The sequence below is a fragment of the Myxine glutinosa genome, chromosome 2, assembly GCF_964187855.1.
Source record: "Myxine glutinosa chromosome 2, kmMyxGlut1.1, whole genome shotgun sequence".
Lineage (NCBI taxonomy): Eukaryota > Metazoa > Chordata > Myxini > Myxiniformes > Myxinidae > Myxine > Myxine glutinosa.
This window is the reverse complement of record NC_136262.1, coordinates 11,921,484-11,936,926: the sequence shown is the minus strand read 5'-3', so window position 1 is coordinate 11,936,926 and position 15,443 is coordinate 11,921,484. Positions and strand designations below refer to the sequence as shown.

Below are 15,443 nucleotides of genomic sequence, written 5' to 3'. Positions count from 1 at the left end.
TTGCTCATTCTTCAAGCAGTGCCGCTATTTGGAAGTGAAATAATTAATACTTACACTTTAGTATTACCTTACCCCAATTATTCTGAATTAGGCTTCTTCTTCGTTTTTACTCCATGGACAACACTTCAACTTTTTCATGCATTATGATGATGAGCAGTCAAAACGTATGTTCAATGGAATATTGACCTTCAGCATTGAAATGCGTTTTGGACTTTAGTCAAACTTCCTCGGTACTACTCGTTTGCAATTGACACCTTTTGTACAGGAAGTACAAATGATCAAATCCACCTGGTGACCCTAGAGGGCATTGGAATGGCCTTCCAAAGGCAACAAATATATAATAACAAAATAAATAATAGATATATATGTACAACGAAATATATATAAACTCCGTTGTTTCCTTTTCTTATTCCATATGGTTTTCTCATTCAACCGTTATCCAGCATGGTCTTGCACCACTTTTTTGGGAAGTTCATGTCTTTTCTTTTTTGTCTCTGTTGGACATGTTTTTCTGAAACAGTGATGTAACCCGGAGAGGTTGGGTAACCTCATTGAGTGGCTGCAAATACTTTTTATTTTATTTTAGGGAAAGGTAGTCTGTCATGTAATAATTTTCTTTACCTGATCTTCCAAAGACCTGCTCTTTCCATTTCCTCCCCACCCCCACACTCCTCTCCTCTTCCCCTCAAATTGGGCTGACAGGATGGCTCAGAGGTATTGTATTCACCTTTTATACTGTCTGTTGTAAGTTTGATTTACTGATCCGATTACAACTGTCACCCAAGTATTTTGTAGACAGAGTATTGCCATTCTCTGGAGGCACTTTGAGCTGGGTGCCCCTTCAGGTGTCATTTGTTGGTGGACATTAAATATGTCATGGTGTCATTTTGTATACAAGATCGAGGCTCATGAAAGAGCTAACATCAATCACAAAAAAGGCAAAGGGACACACAAAACATACAATAAAGGGAGCGGGAGACAAGATGGGGAGAGAGAGGGAAGCCCACAAGTACAACAGCAGAGAACAGGGACAACGGAAGATCTGTGGGGGGGGGAGAGGACTTGGGGGGGGGGCTGGAGGGTGGGGGGGAAGGAGGTATGGGAAGGCTTGTGGGGGTGGTGGGGGGGGAAGGAGGTATGGGAAGGCTTGGGGGGGGGGGGAGGAGGCATGGGAAGGCAGAGGGGGGGGGGGAGGTATAAAACACATGGACACTGCCAGAACTTCCAGGCAAGAAAGAAGTCGGGATAAAAAAAAAAAAAGGTGGATCTGGGGTGAATTCACTGGGGTAGAGGAGACCAAGGTTTTGGATGGGGGAAGACAAGAGATGGTGGTGAACAGCTGTTTTAAAGACCTGGAGGGAGGAGTGGGATTGAAGAGAGTGAGGTAGTTTGTTCCAGAGGCGGGAGAAAAGAGGAATGAATGAGTGAAGGCAAGCAGAGAGTCTTGATTTTGGCAATTTCACCAGAAGAGTGTTACTGGCAGATCTTGTGCGACCTGTATGAATATTTGGGGGACAGAGCAAAGATAGAGTTGGGGGAGCTAGGCCAGATAGGAGTCGGTAGAAGACAGAAAGACCACCTACCTACCTGCGGTGAGCAAGTGAGTGAAAGGCCCTCGGAGTTAGCTTCATCGCGGAAGATTCCAATGATTCTGAAAGCTTTGGTTTCAACAGTATGAAGACGAGCTAGGTGTGAGGCAGGAGCACCGGCCCAGAGGGGAGAACAGTATTCCATTGAGCTGCGGATGAAAGCCTTGTATGTGGTGAGGAGCTCAGGTGTGCCAAGGAAGGACTTCGCACGACGGAGGATGCCCAGTCGGCGACTGGCTTTGGAGGCCAGATTGGAAATGTGGTTTTCCCAGGAAAGATCATGGCAGATAGTGAGACCCAAAAGCTTGAGTGACAGAACTTCTTGGAGAGGATTGTTCAGAAAGTAGATGGGAGGGTTGTCCAGTCGGTCTTTTCGGAGAGACATAGTAAGAGTGTGAGATTTGTCAGGATTGAAAGACATGTTCCACTTGTGATATCTTTCCATGAACAGAGTTGTCTTATTACTCGTATAATGTATAGTCCCTTACAAGGAACTTCCATGCAGGAGGGTTTGTCCGTGCTCTATCCTTTATAAATGCCAAGCGTTAAGCAAGGAAGCCTTGACCATGTATTAAAAACAACAACAACAAAAAAGCAGCACTTACCAGATTCCTGGAAAAATCGCGAATTCCTTCCCTAACTTTTAGCAACATGCAATGGAGTGGCAACCTGTCTCGGGTTACTTGTCAGACATGGAAATATTCACGGCTTGTGGTGAGCACCCAAATGCTCTGTAAAGCGTATGGGCTTACTTGTGTAACTACCTTTCCATCCGACGCATTACAAGAGGTCTGGTGCATTGTCATCAATAGCCGTTGGAAGGTTGACTGTACCTTTTTCATGTGTGAATGTTTTGCGTCTGATTTCTGTCTTTCTTTACAGGTGACCAGTTGCTATTTCGAGAATGGATACTTGGACACAAACGTATACCTTCTTGAGGAACTCTCATGCGATCACACAATCCCTGGCCCTGCGATGATTATCGACAGGAACAGGTGCTTGTCATACCACGAAGCTGCCTTTGCACAAACTAATCCAATACAACTGTCTTTTAAACGGTTTCATAACTTTAAGATGTACAGAAAATGTTGCACCTCTTTTGTAGTACCATCTTGGTTGAACCTGACTGCACTGCAACAGTTACGGAGCTGGGAGATGTACGCATCTTAGTGGGCAATGCCAAGCGAGCAAATGTCAGCACCTTTCTGGACCCCATTCAGCTCTCGATCTTCTCTCACCGTTTCATGAGCATTGCAGGTAATTTGAGCAACACAATAAAACAGGAAATGCATTTTGCCAACCGTCACTCGAAAACCGCAGCAATGAGAATGATGTTTAAATTTTCCTAAATTCCAACTGAAGCAAACAAAATGTTTGTTGCTGTATTCCAAGCAACTTTATCGAAATGCCACGACGACTCCTTTCTTGAGTGTTAGTTCAAAAGTTTAAAAAGAAAAGCGGATGTTTAGTCATACCAAGATATACTTCTAAAATTCTAAGTGGCAAGGAAGCTGCACGTACCACTTTTAAAAGTCTTTCGTATGACAAAGCATGACAAAGTATGACATGTTAGTATGACATGTTAAAGCTACTGACCTCCCAAACTCAGAAAGGACGCTCCATCCATTACACCACTGAGACTGGTAAATTGGTAGATTGTTAAATTGCTGGAGACTCATTTCAGGGTCTGTGAAGTATAGCATGGTGAGCGTTTGCTCACTTTGGAATTGTCTAGATTTTCAAGGGAATGGCATGTTATTAAAAAGGAACACACTTTATTGTTTTATAGCTAGGGAGTTGATTACCTCTGTCACCTGAGGTGGACGCAGGTTATGTTTTCATCGATGTCTGTCTGTCTGTTTGTTTGTCTGTCTGTGTGAGCAGGATATCTCAAACGGTTATCGACGGATTTGGATGAAATGAGGTTGTCAAGTTGGGTGTTTAACAAGAACGAACAGATTCACTTTTGCTGAAGATCCGGATCCGGACATGGGAATTTTAAAAAATTTTAAGTGACTCATCAATCACCATTGAGAGGGGTGACCAAAAACGACACATATAGTGCATTCAGAAAGTATTCAGACCCCTTCACTTTTTTCAAATTTTGTTATGTTGCAGCCTCATGCTGAAATCGTTTAAATTCATTTTTCCCCTCATCAATCTCCACTCAATACCCCATAATGACAGAGAAAACAGGATTTTAGAAAGTTTTGCAAATTTATTAAAAATAAAAAACTGAAATATCACATTGACAAAAGTATTCAGACCCTTAACTCAGTACTTAGTTGAAGCACCTTGGCAGCGATTACAGCCTCGAGTCTTCTTGGGTATAACGCGACAAGCTTTGCACACCTGGATTTGGGGATTTTCTGCCATTCTTCTCTGCAGATCCTCTCAAGCTGTGTCAGGTTGGATGGGGACCGTCGGTGGACAGCCATTTTCAGGTCTCTCCAGAGATGTTGGATTGGGTTTGAGTCAGTGCTCTGGCTGGGCCACTCAAGGACCTTCACAGAGTTGGCCCTAAGCCACTCCTGCGTTGTCTTGGCTGTGTGCTTAGGGTCATTGTCCTCTTGGAAGGTGAACCTTCGGCCCAGTCTGAGGTCCTGAGCGCTCTGTTTCAGGTTTTCAATAAGGATATCTCTGTACTTTGCTCCGTTCATTGTTCCCTCAACCCTGACCAGTCCCCCAGTCCCTGCTGCTGAAAAACACCCCCACAGCATGATGCTGCCACCACCATGCTTCACCGTTGGGATGGTATTGGGCAGGTGATGAGCGGTGCCTGGTTTCCTCCAGACATGACGTTTAGAATTGAGGCCAAACAGTTCAATCTTGGTTTCATCAGACCACAGAATCTTGTTTCTCATGGTCTGAGAGTCTTTTAGGTGCTTTTTTGCAAACTCCAAGCGGGCTTTCATGTGGCTTTCACTGAGGAGAGGCTTCCGTCTGGCCACTCTGCCATAAAGTCCAGATCGGTGGAGTATTGCAGTGATGGTTGTCCTTCTGGAAGTTTCTCCCATCTCCACACAGGATATCTGGAGCTTAGCCAGAGTGACCATCGGGTTCTTGGTCACCTCTCTTACCAAGGCCCTTCTTCCCCGATTGCTCAGTTTGGCCGGGCGGCCAGCTCTAGGAAGAGTCCTGGTTGTTCCAAACTTCTTGTATTTAAGAATTATGGAGGCCACTGTGCTCTTGGGAGCCTTCAATGCAGCAGAGATATTTTTTTGTAGGCTTCCCCAGACCTGTGTCTCCACACAATCCTGTCTCTGAGCTCTGCACTGTACATGCCTTATTTAATGTAGTAGGACTACATAGATCTTTTCCAGACTTGGTAGTGTCAATGTTGTCGTACCATAGACTTAAAAAATGGTACCTGCTGCTGCCTTGCTTGATGCTTGGCATTTTATAAGGATAGAGCACGGACAAACAACCATAGGTTTAATGTATCACGGTCATACAGTCACACAAATTTGCGTATTTTCGTATGAAGGCTATTTCAATGCAGCCTAACACAATCTGAGATGGCATCTTGGTTAAAAAAAAAGATCCTTGAGACAAAGTACTGGCTTGAACTTTATTGGGTGTTTGGTTACAAATTTTTACCATCCGTAGTACCTGTGTAGTACCTGTTGTGTTATGGTTGCTTCTCAAAAAAAAATGAAGATTAAATAATCTTTCCTGACATTTGAAGTAAATGAGCGAAAACCATTGGTTAAACTAAATTGCATTCACCTGTGTTTACCATTAAATCGCCTATAATTTATACAGGTGAATAAGGCAGACTAGTCTTTTATATATGGATGATGCTGTGGTTTCGTCGATTGTAGAGCAAATGGGACGCGTTCTTCAGCGCACAGCCATCTCCACCAACATCAAGGAGCGATTGGACTTTTCCTGTGCATTGTTTGGGCCTGATGGTGGCCTGGTGTCTAATGCCCCTCACATCCCGGTCCACCTGGGAGCCATGCAGGAGACTGTTCAATTCCAGGTTTCTTGTGCATTCCCTTTTTTTTCTTCCTCTCCCCCACACCCTCCCCACCTCTCCCCCCCATTTCATACTGTATCAGATGGGAACACCATGAAATTATTCATAGTTGTAATCACATCTGCAGTTTGTTTGAAGTGCAACTGTTGTCGTCAATTCTTTTTTTCTAGACAAAGGCACTGGGTGAAAACCTGAAGAATGGTGATGTCATATTAAGCAACCACCCATGTGCTGGGGGTAGCCATCTGCCAGACTTGACCGTCATTACACCTGTAAGACCGGATTGACCGTTACCGAGTCTCTGCCTTTCTGGCTTTCTGTATTTCTTAATTATATTTTTGATTCTTTGTCTGATATAAGGCTTATGGGTTCTCATTGAATGATGCAACGGTGCTCTTATGTTTGAATCTCTCATCTGGGATTGATTGTTGATTCCAATAAAAACTCTTATCGGTACTTCACAGGCAAAGGGGTGCCAATTTCATTCATACAGCTGCAATGCAGCTGCTGCATGAAGTAAATATATTTTAACCGATATACAGTCACGTGAAAAAGTAAGTACACCCCATGTAAAGTTTTGACTTTTTCAACATATTTCAACATACAGCTATTTGATCTTCATTTCAACAATATTGACAGATAAAGGTGATATAATATAACAAATATCATGAAACATTTACATTTTGTAGTCCATTGTATAATTTAAATAAACATAAATGCAAATTTTGCATGTGGAAAAAGTAAGTACACCCTTGGCTCGAATAGGTGGTTTTGCCCCCTTTGGCAGAAACAACCTCAAGTAGGCGTTTCTTATAACTGTCTACCAGTCTCTGACACCGACCTGGAGACATTTTTTCCCACTCCTCCATGCAGAATTCTTTCAGCTGTGCGATGTTTGAGGGGTTTCTTGCATGCACAGCTCGTTTCAAATACCCCCACAACATCTCGATGGGATTTAGATCCGGGCTTTGACTTGGCCATTCCAGAACCCTCCATTTCTTTCTTTTCAGCCATTCCTTGGTGGATTTACTGGTATGTTTAGGGTCAATGGCATGTTGCAAGGTCTACCTTCGGTTGAGCTTCAACTTTCCGACAGATGGCCGCACATTATCCTCAAGCACCCTCTGGTACAATGAAGAATTCATAGTGGATTCTATGATGGTGAGCTTCCCAGGCCCTGATGCAGCAAAGCTGCCCCAAACCATAATATTTCCACCACCATGCTTGATAGTTGGTATCAGGTTCTTCTGGTCAAATGCTGTCTTTGGTTTTCGCCAAACATGTCTTCTGGTACTGTGGCCAAATAGCTCTACCTTTGACTCATCTGTCCAGAGCACATTGTTCCAGAAGTGCTGGTCTTTGCCTAGGTGTTCATTGGCAAACTTTAGTCTTGCCCTGATGTTCTTTCTGGACAGCAAAGGTTTCTTCCTGGCACACCTCCCATATAGATCAAATTTGTGCAGCCTCTTTCTAATGGTAGACTCGTGCACTTTGACAACAACAGTGGCAAGAGCTACCTGTAGGTCCCGTGATGACATTCTGGGGTTCTTAGAGACTTCTTTCAGCATCTTGCTGTCTGCTCTCGGGCTGAACTGGCTGGGGCGGCCTGGCCTGAGCAAGTTGGCAGTTGTTTGGAATCTTCTCCACTTGTAGATGATCTTCCGGACAGTCGAATGATTGATTTCAAATTGTTTGGAGATCTTTTAAAATCCCTTCTCAGAATCGTAGGCATCTATAACCTTCTTTCTGAAGGCCTCAGAGAGCTCTTTTGATCTAGGCATGGTGGCGCTGCACACTTCAACAACAAAGAGCATGCCAAACGAAATGTTTGAGGTTTAAGTAAGACAGGTTCCTCCAAGATCCTCTCCAACGATGTTCTAATCATTTGCACCTGAGCTGGTGCACCTGATTCAAATTTTAGGTATTTGAAGTAGTGATAAATGTGGTGGTGTACTTACTTTTTCCACATGTGAAATTTGCATTTATGTTTATTTAAATTATACAGTGGACTACAAAATGAAAATGTTTCATGATATTTGTTATATTATATCACCGTTATCTATCAATATTGTTGAAATGAAGATCAAATAGCTGTATGTTGAAATATGTTGAAAAAGTCAAAACTTTACATCGGGTGTACTTACTTTTTCATGTGACTATGTAGGGCACCCTTTATATGAACTTCTTCTGGAGCATTACTTGGTTCCTCCTAAGAACACAAGGTACAGCATGTGCAGCATGCACACGAGATTTTTTTTGAATGTCCCTTATTTTCTATCGTCAGGCATTTTCCACAAGCTTTGGAACGTCTCTTCTTTTCTATAGTTTGCTACATACCATATAAAGGGGCCTTTTCTATGCCCCTGGCATTTTCCCCAAGAATGTCCTTCATTATCTATGGCCACTACAAGTGTGGCCGTCACAATGACGGATGAAAAAATACATGGAGACATCACATACATCAATTAAATTTCACGAATTAAAAAAAACATCCTATTTTCCACGATCTGTATGGTGGTCCTGTCCGATACTGTAAACCATCTCTCCCATTGCTCGTCATGAAATACGGTATCAATCCAATCCTGGACCAAGAAAAAAAAAATTGCCACCATTCTTTTTGTGCCTTTTCATTCTCTCGGCACGCAACTTCATTCTACATTGATTACTACCGGAGTCAAACCTTTCTATGTCCAACTTTTTGGGGTTCGCCCCCTTGAGCTAAGCAAAAACTATGGCACTTAGGTGGAATTTGTTTCTAAAAACATTAATTTGATATATTGGCCGATGTATATTCCAAGTTTCAGCTGGTTTCAATGTATAGCCTTTGAGATATGAGCGGCAACACATTGCGGACGGACGGACGGACGGACGGACTGACAGACACCAGAGTGGATTCAAGGGTTTTCTGAATAAAACTCAAGAATGTGGAAATAGATGTTGCTGAAATTTGGAACATATTACCTCGACGTACAAAGCATTTACTTATAGATTTGCAGCCAATTTCGTCCAATAGAAGCCGCGAAACAAATTTCCAGTCCCTTTGCATTCCAGTGGATTGGGAACTGAGTACCTTCGTTCCCCTATACAAGGGGAAAGGTGACCCTCTGGAGTGTGGCTCGTACCGAGCGATAAAGTTATTGGAGCATGGAATGATGGTATTGGAAAGGGTGTTGGAGAGGAGGATGAGGAAGAAAGTGAAGATCGACGAAATGCAGTTTGGATTTATGCCAGGAATTGGAATGACAGACGCGCTTTTCATTGTGAGGCAGTTGCAGGAGAAGTACATGGAGAAGAGGAAGAAGTTGTTTCTTGGGTTTGTTGATCTGGAGAAAGCATTCGATAGGGTTCCACGCAAAGTATTGACATGGACATTGAGGAAGTTAGGAGTGGAGGAATGGTTGATCAGAGTAGTGATGGCAATGTACAAAAGAGCGCGCACAGCTGTAAGGACGAAGGACGGGAACAGTGGTGAGTTTGAGGTGAAGGTGGGAGTGCATCAGGGGTCGGTACTAAGTCCACTACTATTTGTAGCTGTGATGGAGGTGCTGGCTCAGAACATAAAGGAGGGTTTACCGTGGGAGTTGTCGTATGCAGATGATCTGGTGTTGATTGCAGAAAGTATGGATGGACTGAAGGAAAAGATGAACTAGTGGAAGGAATGTATGGAGACAAAAGGTCTGAAGGTGCTGAAGGTTCTCCCTCCATCCCCCCCCCCCCCCCCTCCCATGCCTCCTCGCCCCAAGCCCTCTCCCTTCCACACATCTCCCTGCTCTCAAATGTTGTGTTTGTGTGCTTCCCCTTCTCTCCCCATCTTGTTTTCCGCTCCCTCTTTTTGTGTGTTTTGTTTGTCTGGTTGATTTGTTTGTGAAGTAAATGTTAGCTCTTTCACGAGCCTCGATTCAGTATACAAAAAAATAAATAAAGAATATCGGAAAGACGAAGGTGATGGCAAGTGGTAAAGCATGTGGTGAGGTGGAAAGAACTGGGAAGTGGCCCTGTGCTGTGTGTAGGAAGGGTCTCGGAGTGAACTCCATTCAATGTACAATGTGCGCTGAGTGGGTTCATCAAAAATGTAGTGGTCTGAGAGGGTCATTAACCAGTGTGGCAGCTACATTCAAATGCAAGGTGTGCACAAAGCGAGCTGCAGATGGAGGAAATGTTGAGTTGGATCTTGGAGACGGCGTGAAGCTGGAAGGTGTGAAAACATTTTGCTACCTCGGAGACATGCTGAATGGAGAAGGTGGATCAGACTCGGCAACGGTTGCAAGAGTGAGATGTGCATGGAAGAAGTTTCGGGAACTGAGTGGCGTGCTGATGATGAGGGGAGTGTCGTTGAAGCTGAAGGGAAAGGTGTATGCTGCATTTGTGAGAAGTGTTATGATATATGGGAGCGAGACGTGGGTAATGAACGTAGAGCAGCAACGAAGGTTGGAAAGGGTGGAAATGCGAATGGTTCGACGGATGTGCGGAGTATCATTGAGAGAGGAAGACAAATGATGAATTGCGAAAGATGATGGGAATAGAGCCTGTGATTGATGCTGTGAAGAGGAACAGGTTGAGATGGTTTGGTCATGTGTTTCTTCTTCCACCATCTTTAACCAAGACTTTCTCGGTCTTCCCCGTCCTCTACTTCCATCTACATTCATTTGCATCACTCTTCTCAACCAGTCACTTTCATCCTTCTTTTCACTTTCATCCATTATATATGTAGTCTTTAAAAAAAAAAAATTGAAATTCGACTAAAAAATAACTGTGTACGTGTTTTCTGAAAATCGTCACACCTCCCTGACGGACCCTGTATAATGCCATGTAATACACTGTAACAAAGACATTTTAAAAATGTAATTCATGTTTGAATTGGTTATAACAATGCAAGTGGGGGGTCTAGCACATGCGTGATGGCTGTTGGTTACTCGTTGTTAGGTGCCATTTCAGTAGCCATGGAGCTGTGGACGATTGAACATCGCGTCTTTGTTGTTGAGACGTTTATTCAAACGGGTAGTTTGGTGGTGCTTACACGGCGCAGATTTCGTACTCACTTCAATGTTGGTCGACGTGGCGCCGTTCCGTCTCGAAACACAATATTGAAGTGGGTAAAAAACTTCAGGACAACTGGATCTGTGAGGCCGGGAGCAGCTCGGGGAGGTGATCGAACCGTTAGGACCCCGGAAAACATCGAAAGGGTTCGACAAGCTGTGGAGGCCAGCCCTCGTCGGTCAGCGGAACGGCACGCTCGCGCTCTACGGATGTCAGACAGATCAGTTCGTCGAATTTTGCACTTGGACCTTCATTATCACGCGTACAAAATCATGGTGGTTCAAGAACTGCAGCAGAATGATTTCGTACGGCGGTTTACGTTCGCAGAAAGAATGCTGGAACTGCTGAGGGATGCTGCTGTGCTGAGAAATGCTGGAACTTTTCCACGCGTCTGCAAGAATGCTTGGACAAGAACGGCCGCCATTTAGATGATGTCATTTTTCAAACATGAATTACATTTTTAAAATGTCTTTGTTACAGTGTATTAAATGGCATTATATATGTAGTCTTTAAAAAAAATAAAAATTGAAATTCGACTAAAAATAACTGTGTACGAGTTTTCTGAAAATCGTCACACCTCCCTGACGGACCCTGTATATAGACCAGCTTGGCTTGGCACGCTCGCTCGCCTCACCACGCGTTGTTACTGAGGAGCGAGCTTATTTTAGCTGAGGCTAATGACTGTACCTGAGTTGTTGTTGTGTTGTTGTGTTGTGTTGTGTGTTAAATACTTTACCTCACCACCAAGTAATTGAAAATACCTCACCACCACGAAATTAAAAACACCTCACAGCCACGAAACACGTAATTATAAACACCTCACCACCACGAAATTAAAAACACCTCACAGCCACGAAATTAAAAACCTCACAGCCACGAAACACGAAATTAAAAACACCTCACAGCACGAAACACGAAATTAAAAACACCTCAGCCACGAAATTAAAAACACCTCACAGCCATAAAACACGGAATAAAAACACCTCACAGCCATAAAGCACGTAATAAAAACACCTCACAGCCACGAAACACGTAATAAAAACACCTCACAGCCACGAAACACGAAATTAAAAACACCTCACAGCCACGAAACACGAAATTAAAAACACCTCACCACCACAATTCAAAATACCTCACCACCACATGATTCCAAACCACCACCACGTTATTGAAAACACCACAACCATGGAAACAAAAGTTTCAGGGAGTAGTTCAGTGACAACAGACACTGCCCAGATATGTAGATGTATAGATAAATGACTGAACCTGAGTTGCTGTTTTTCTATGGTTTACACCAATCATAACTGAAATAATCATAATGCACAAATGTATTTGTAATATACGTGATATTACATTTTATAAACAATTAAAGTTGAAAAAAAAACTCCCCCCCCCCCTCCCCCCCTAACATACCGACGGGCGAGATAGGTGCATACCAGAAGTTTGGTACGATTTCACAAAAGTTTGAGGGAGTAGTTCAGTGACAACACAGGACAACACAACACAAACAACAACAGAACAACAACAGGCATTTTAAAAGGCCATTTTCCCTGCGAGAGCGGGGGTTCGCCTTGCAGTCCCCATGACAATCTTCTCCATTTTGCCCAATTTTCTGCATCTCCCCTTGTTAACCCCCTGGCCCGCATTTCTTCTTCGACCATCTTTAGCCAAGTCTTTCTCGGTCTTCCCCATCCTCTACTTCCTTCCACATTCATTTCCATCGCTCTTCTCAACCAGTCACTTTCATCCTTCCTCAACACATGACCAAACCATCTCAAACTGTTTCTCTTCACAGCATCCATCACAGGCTCTATTCCCATCATCTTTCGCAATTCATCATTTGGCTTCCTCTCTCTCAACGATGCTCCACACATCCACCGAACCATTCGCATTTCCACCATTTCCACCCTTCGTTGCTGCTCTACGTTCATTACCCATGTCTCGCTCCCATAAATCATAACACTTCTCACACATGCAGCATACACCTTTCCCTTCAGCTTCAACGACACTCCCCTCATCATCAGCATGCCACTCAGTTCCCGAAACTTCTTCCATGCACATCTCACTCGAGCAACCGTTGCCGAGTCTGATCCACCTTCTCCATTCAGCATGTCTCCTAGGTAACAAAATGTTTTCACACCTTCCAGCTTCACGCCGTCTCCAAGATCCAACTCAACATTTCCTCCATCTGCAGCTCCCTCTGTGCACACCTTACACTTGAATGTAGCTGCCACACTGGTTAATGACCCTCTCACACCACTGCATTTTTTTATGAACCCACTCAGCGCACATTGTACATTGAATTGAGTTCACTCCGACACCCTTCCTGCACATAGCACATGGCCACTTCCCAGTTCTTTCCACCTCACCACATGCTTTACCACTGGCCATCACCTTTGTTTTTCCGTTATTCACCTTCAGACCTTTTGTCTCCATACATTCCTTCCACTTGTTCATCTTCTCCTTCAGTCCATCCATACTTTCTGCAATCGACACCAGATCATCTGCATACAACAACTCCCACGGTAAACCCTCCTTTACGTTCCGAGCCACCACCCCCATCACAGCTACCTTCCTACCGACCCCTGATGCACTCCCACCTTCACCTCAGACTCACCACTGTTCCCGTCCTTCGTCCTTACAGCTGTGCGTGCTCTTTTGTACATTGCCATCACTACTCTGATCAACCATTCCTCCACTCCTAACTTCCTCAATGCCCATGTCACTACTTCATGTGGAACCCTTTCGAATGCTTTGTCCAGATCAACAAACCCAAGAAACAACTTCTTCCTCTTCTCCATGTACTTCTCCTGCAACTGCCTCACAATAAAAAGCGCGTCTGTCGTTCCTCTTCCTGGCATAAATCCAAACTGCATTTTGTCAATCTTCACTTTCTTTCTTATCCGCCTCTCCAACAACCTTTCCAATACCTTCATTCCATGCTCCAATAACTTTATCGCTCGATACGAGCCACAGTCCAGAGGGTCACCTTTCCCCTTGTATAGAGGGACGAGGGTACTCAGTTCCCAATTCACTGGAATGCGGCCTTCTTTCACCACCAGATTGCAGATCTCTGTCATTCTCTTCACACCCCAACTTCCTGCTGCCTTCAACATATCTCCCACAACTCCCGTCGGCCCTCCCGCTTTTCCACTCTTCATTGCTTTTATCACTTCCTCAACTTCCTTCTCGGTTATCTTCTCTGCTGGTCCTAAAACTGGGTTCCTCTCTATGTTGCCATCCCACATCATTCTCTGCATTCAACAGCATTTCCATATATCTTTTCCATCTTCCTTTAATTCCATCTGGGTCCACAACGATTTGTCCCACTTCATCGTTCAAGCAACTCACCCCCATCACATCACACCTCTCTTTCGCTATCTGCTTTGCCATCCTGAATACCGCTCTCTGACCCTCTTCCAAATCCAAGCGTTCTCTGAACATTTTCCAACATGCCTCCTGCGCCTTTGCTACCTCTATCTTTGCAGCCTTCTTGGCTGCCTTATAACTTTCATGCTCTTCCTTTTTTGCCCCCGTACCCTTCGCCTTCTGCCACTCCTTGACCTTCTTCCTCTTCTCGTAAATCTTCTTTCCAACTTCATCATCCCACCACCATGTTTCCCAGTGCCTCGGTGGTCCTTTTGTCCATCCACATACGTCACCAACGGCTCCCAACAGACTTTCTTTCATTGACATCCAACCACTTTCAAGCTCAACCACATCAGCCTCTACCATACTCAGCCTCTCTTTTAATGCCTCCGTCACTGTCACCTCTTTCAACATCCACACCTTCATTCTCGGTTGGTACTTCAACCGCCGAGCTCTCCTCGCACCTTTCAACCTTATGTCGCAGACAACCAAGTGGTGCTGTGAAACAGCCTCCTCCCCTGGGATCACCTTTGTGTCCTGGAGGTGCCCCCTATCTCGCCTACGCACCATCAGGTAGTCAACGGTTGTCGTCGACCCACCTGACGTGTATGTAACAAGCTTATTATCCTCTTTCTGGAACTGAGTATTACAAATCAACAAATCAGCTCCATCAGCAAACTCCAAAATCCTTTCACCTTCTCCATTTCTCACACCATATCCGTAACCCCCATGAACTCCCTCAAAACCATCCATACTCCTTCCCACATGTCCATTTAGGTCTCCTCCTACCACAACAACTTCCTTATCTTTCAGGTTTTCCATCAGCTTCTCTATTGCACACCAGAACTAGTCCTTCTCTTCATCGCTCCGACCAACCTGCGGAGCGTATCCCGAGATGACGTTCACCAAGAGCTTTCCAATCATCATTTTCACCATCATCAACCTATCACTCACTCTCGTCACACTCACCACACTGTCTACAAACTCCTCAGAAAACAGGACACCAACACCATTCATGCCCTCCAGGCACCCTTGCCACACAAACTTGTATTTCTGTCCCTGCCTACCCTTCACCATTCTCACACCACTTCCCTTCCATCTTGTCTCCTGCACACAACATATGTCCACTCTTCTTCTGACCAATACTTCCACCACTTCTCCTGATCTCCCTGTCATTGTCCCTACATGCCACTTCCCAAACCTCAGAAACCGATCTCCACATCGGGCATCAGACTTTCGTCGTCATAAATGGAGTGATTTCCACCCTTGCTTCGATCGGGTTCCCCACCTTGAGTTTTGACGAGAGGGAGTGGGGTCCCCCACGGGGTACTTCGGGCTGTACCCTGCCCATATCTCGTTGTAATTGTCATGGTTCTCTTTTTGAGGCAATGTTTTTATGGCCGGATGCCCTTCCTGACGCCAACCCTTTTAGTCGCCTCTTACGACATGCAGGGATACGGTGTACC

The 15,443-nt window shown here is 44.5% G+C and overlaps 1 protein-coding gene across 1 annotated transcript in view; it reads left to right on the top strand.

The window, feature by feature from the left end:
* The window catches only part of LOC137422039 (5-oxoprolinase), a 149,360-nt gene that overhangs the window by 86,983 nt on the left and 46,934 nt on the right, over positions 1-15,443 (top strand). Inside the window, exons 7-10 of the mRNA XM_078772561.1 lie at positions 2,472-2,584; positions 2,695-2,846; positions 5,414-5,574; positions 5,742-5,843. Coding sequence (XP_078628687.1) covers positions 2,472-2,584; positions 2,695-2,846; positions 5,414-5,574; positions 5,742-5,843 — 528 coding nt within the window. The remainder of the gene's footprint in view (positions 1-2,471; positions 2,585-2,694; positions 2,847-5,413; positions 5,575-5,741; positions 5,844-15,443) is intronic.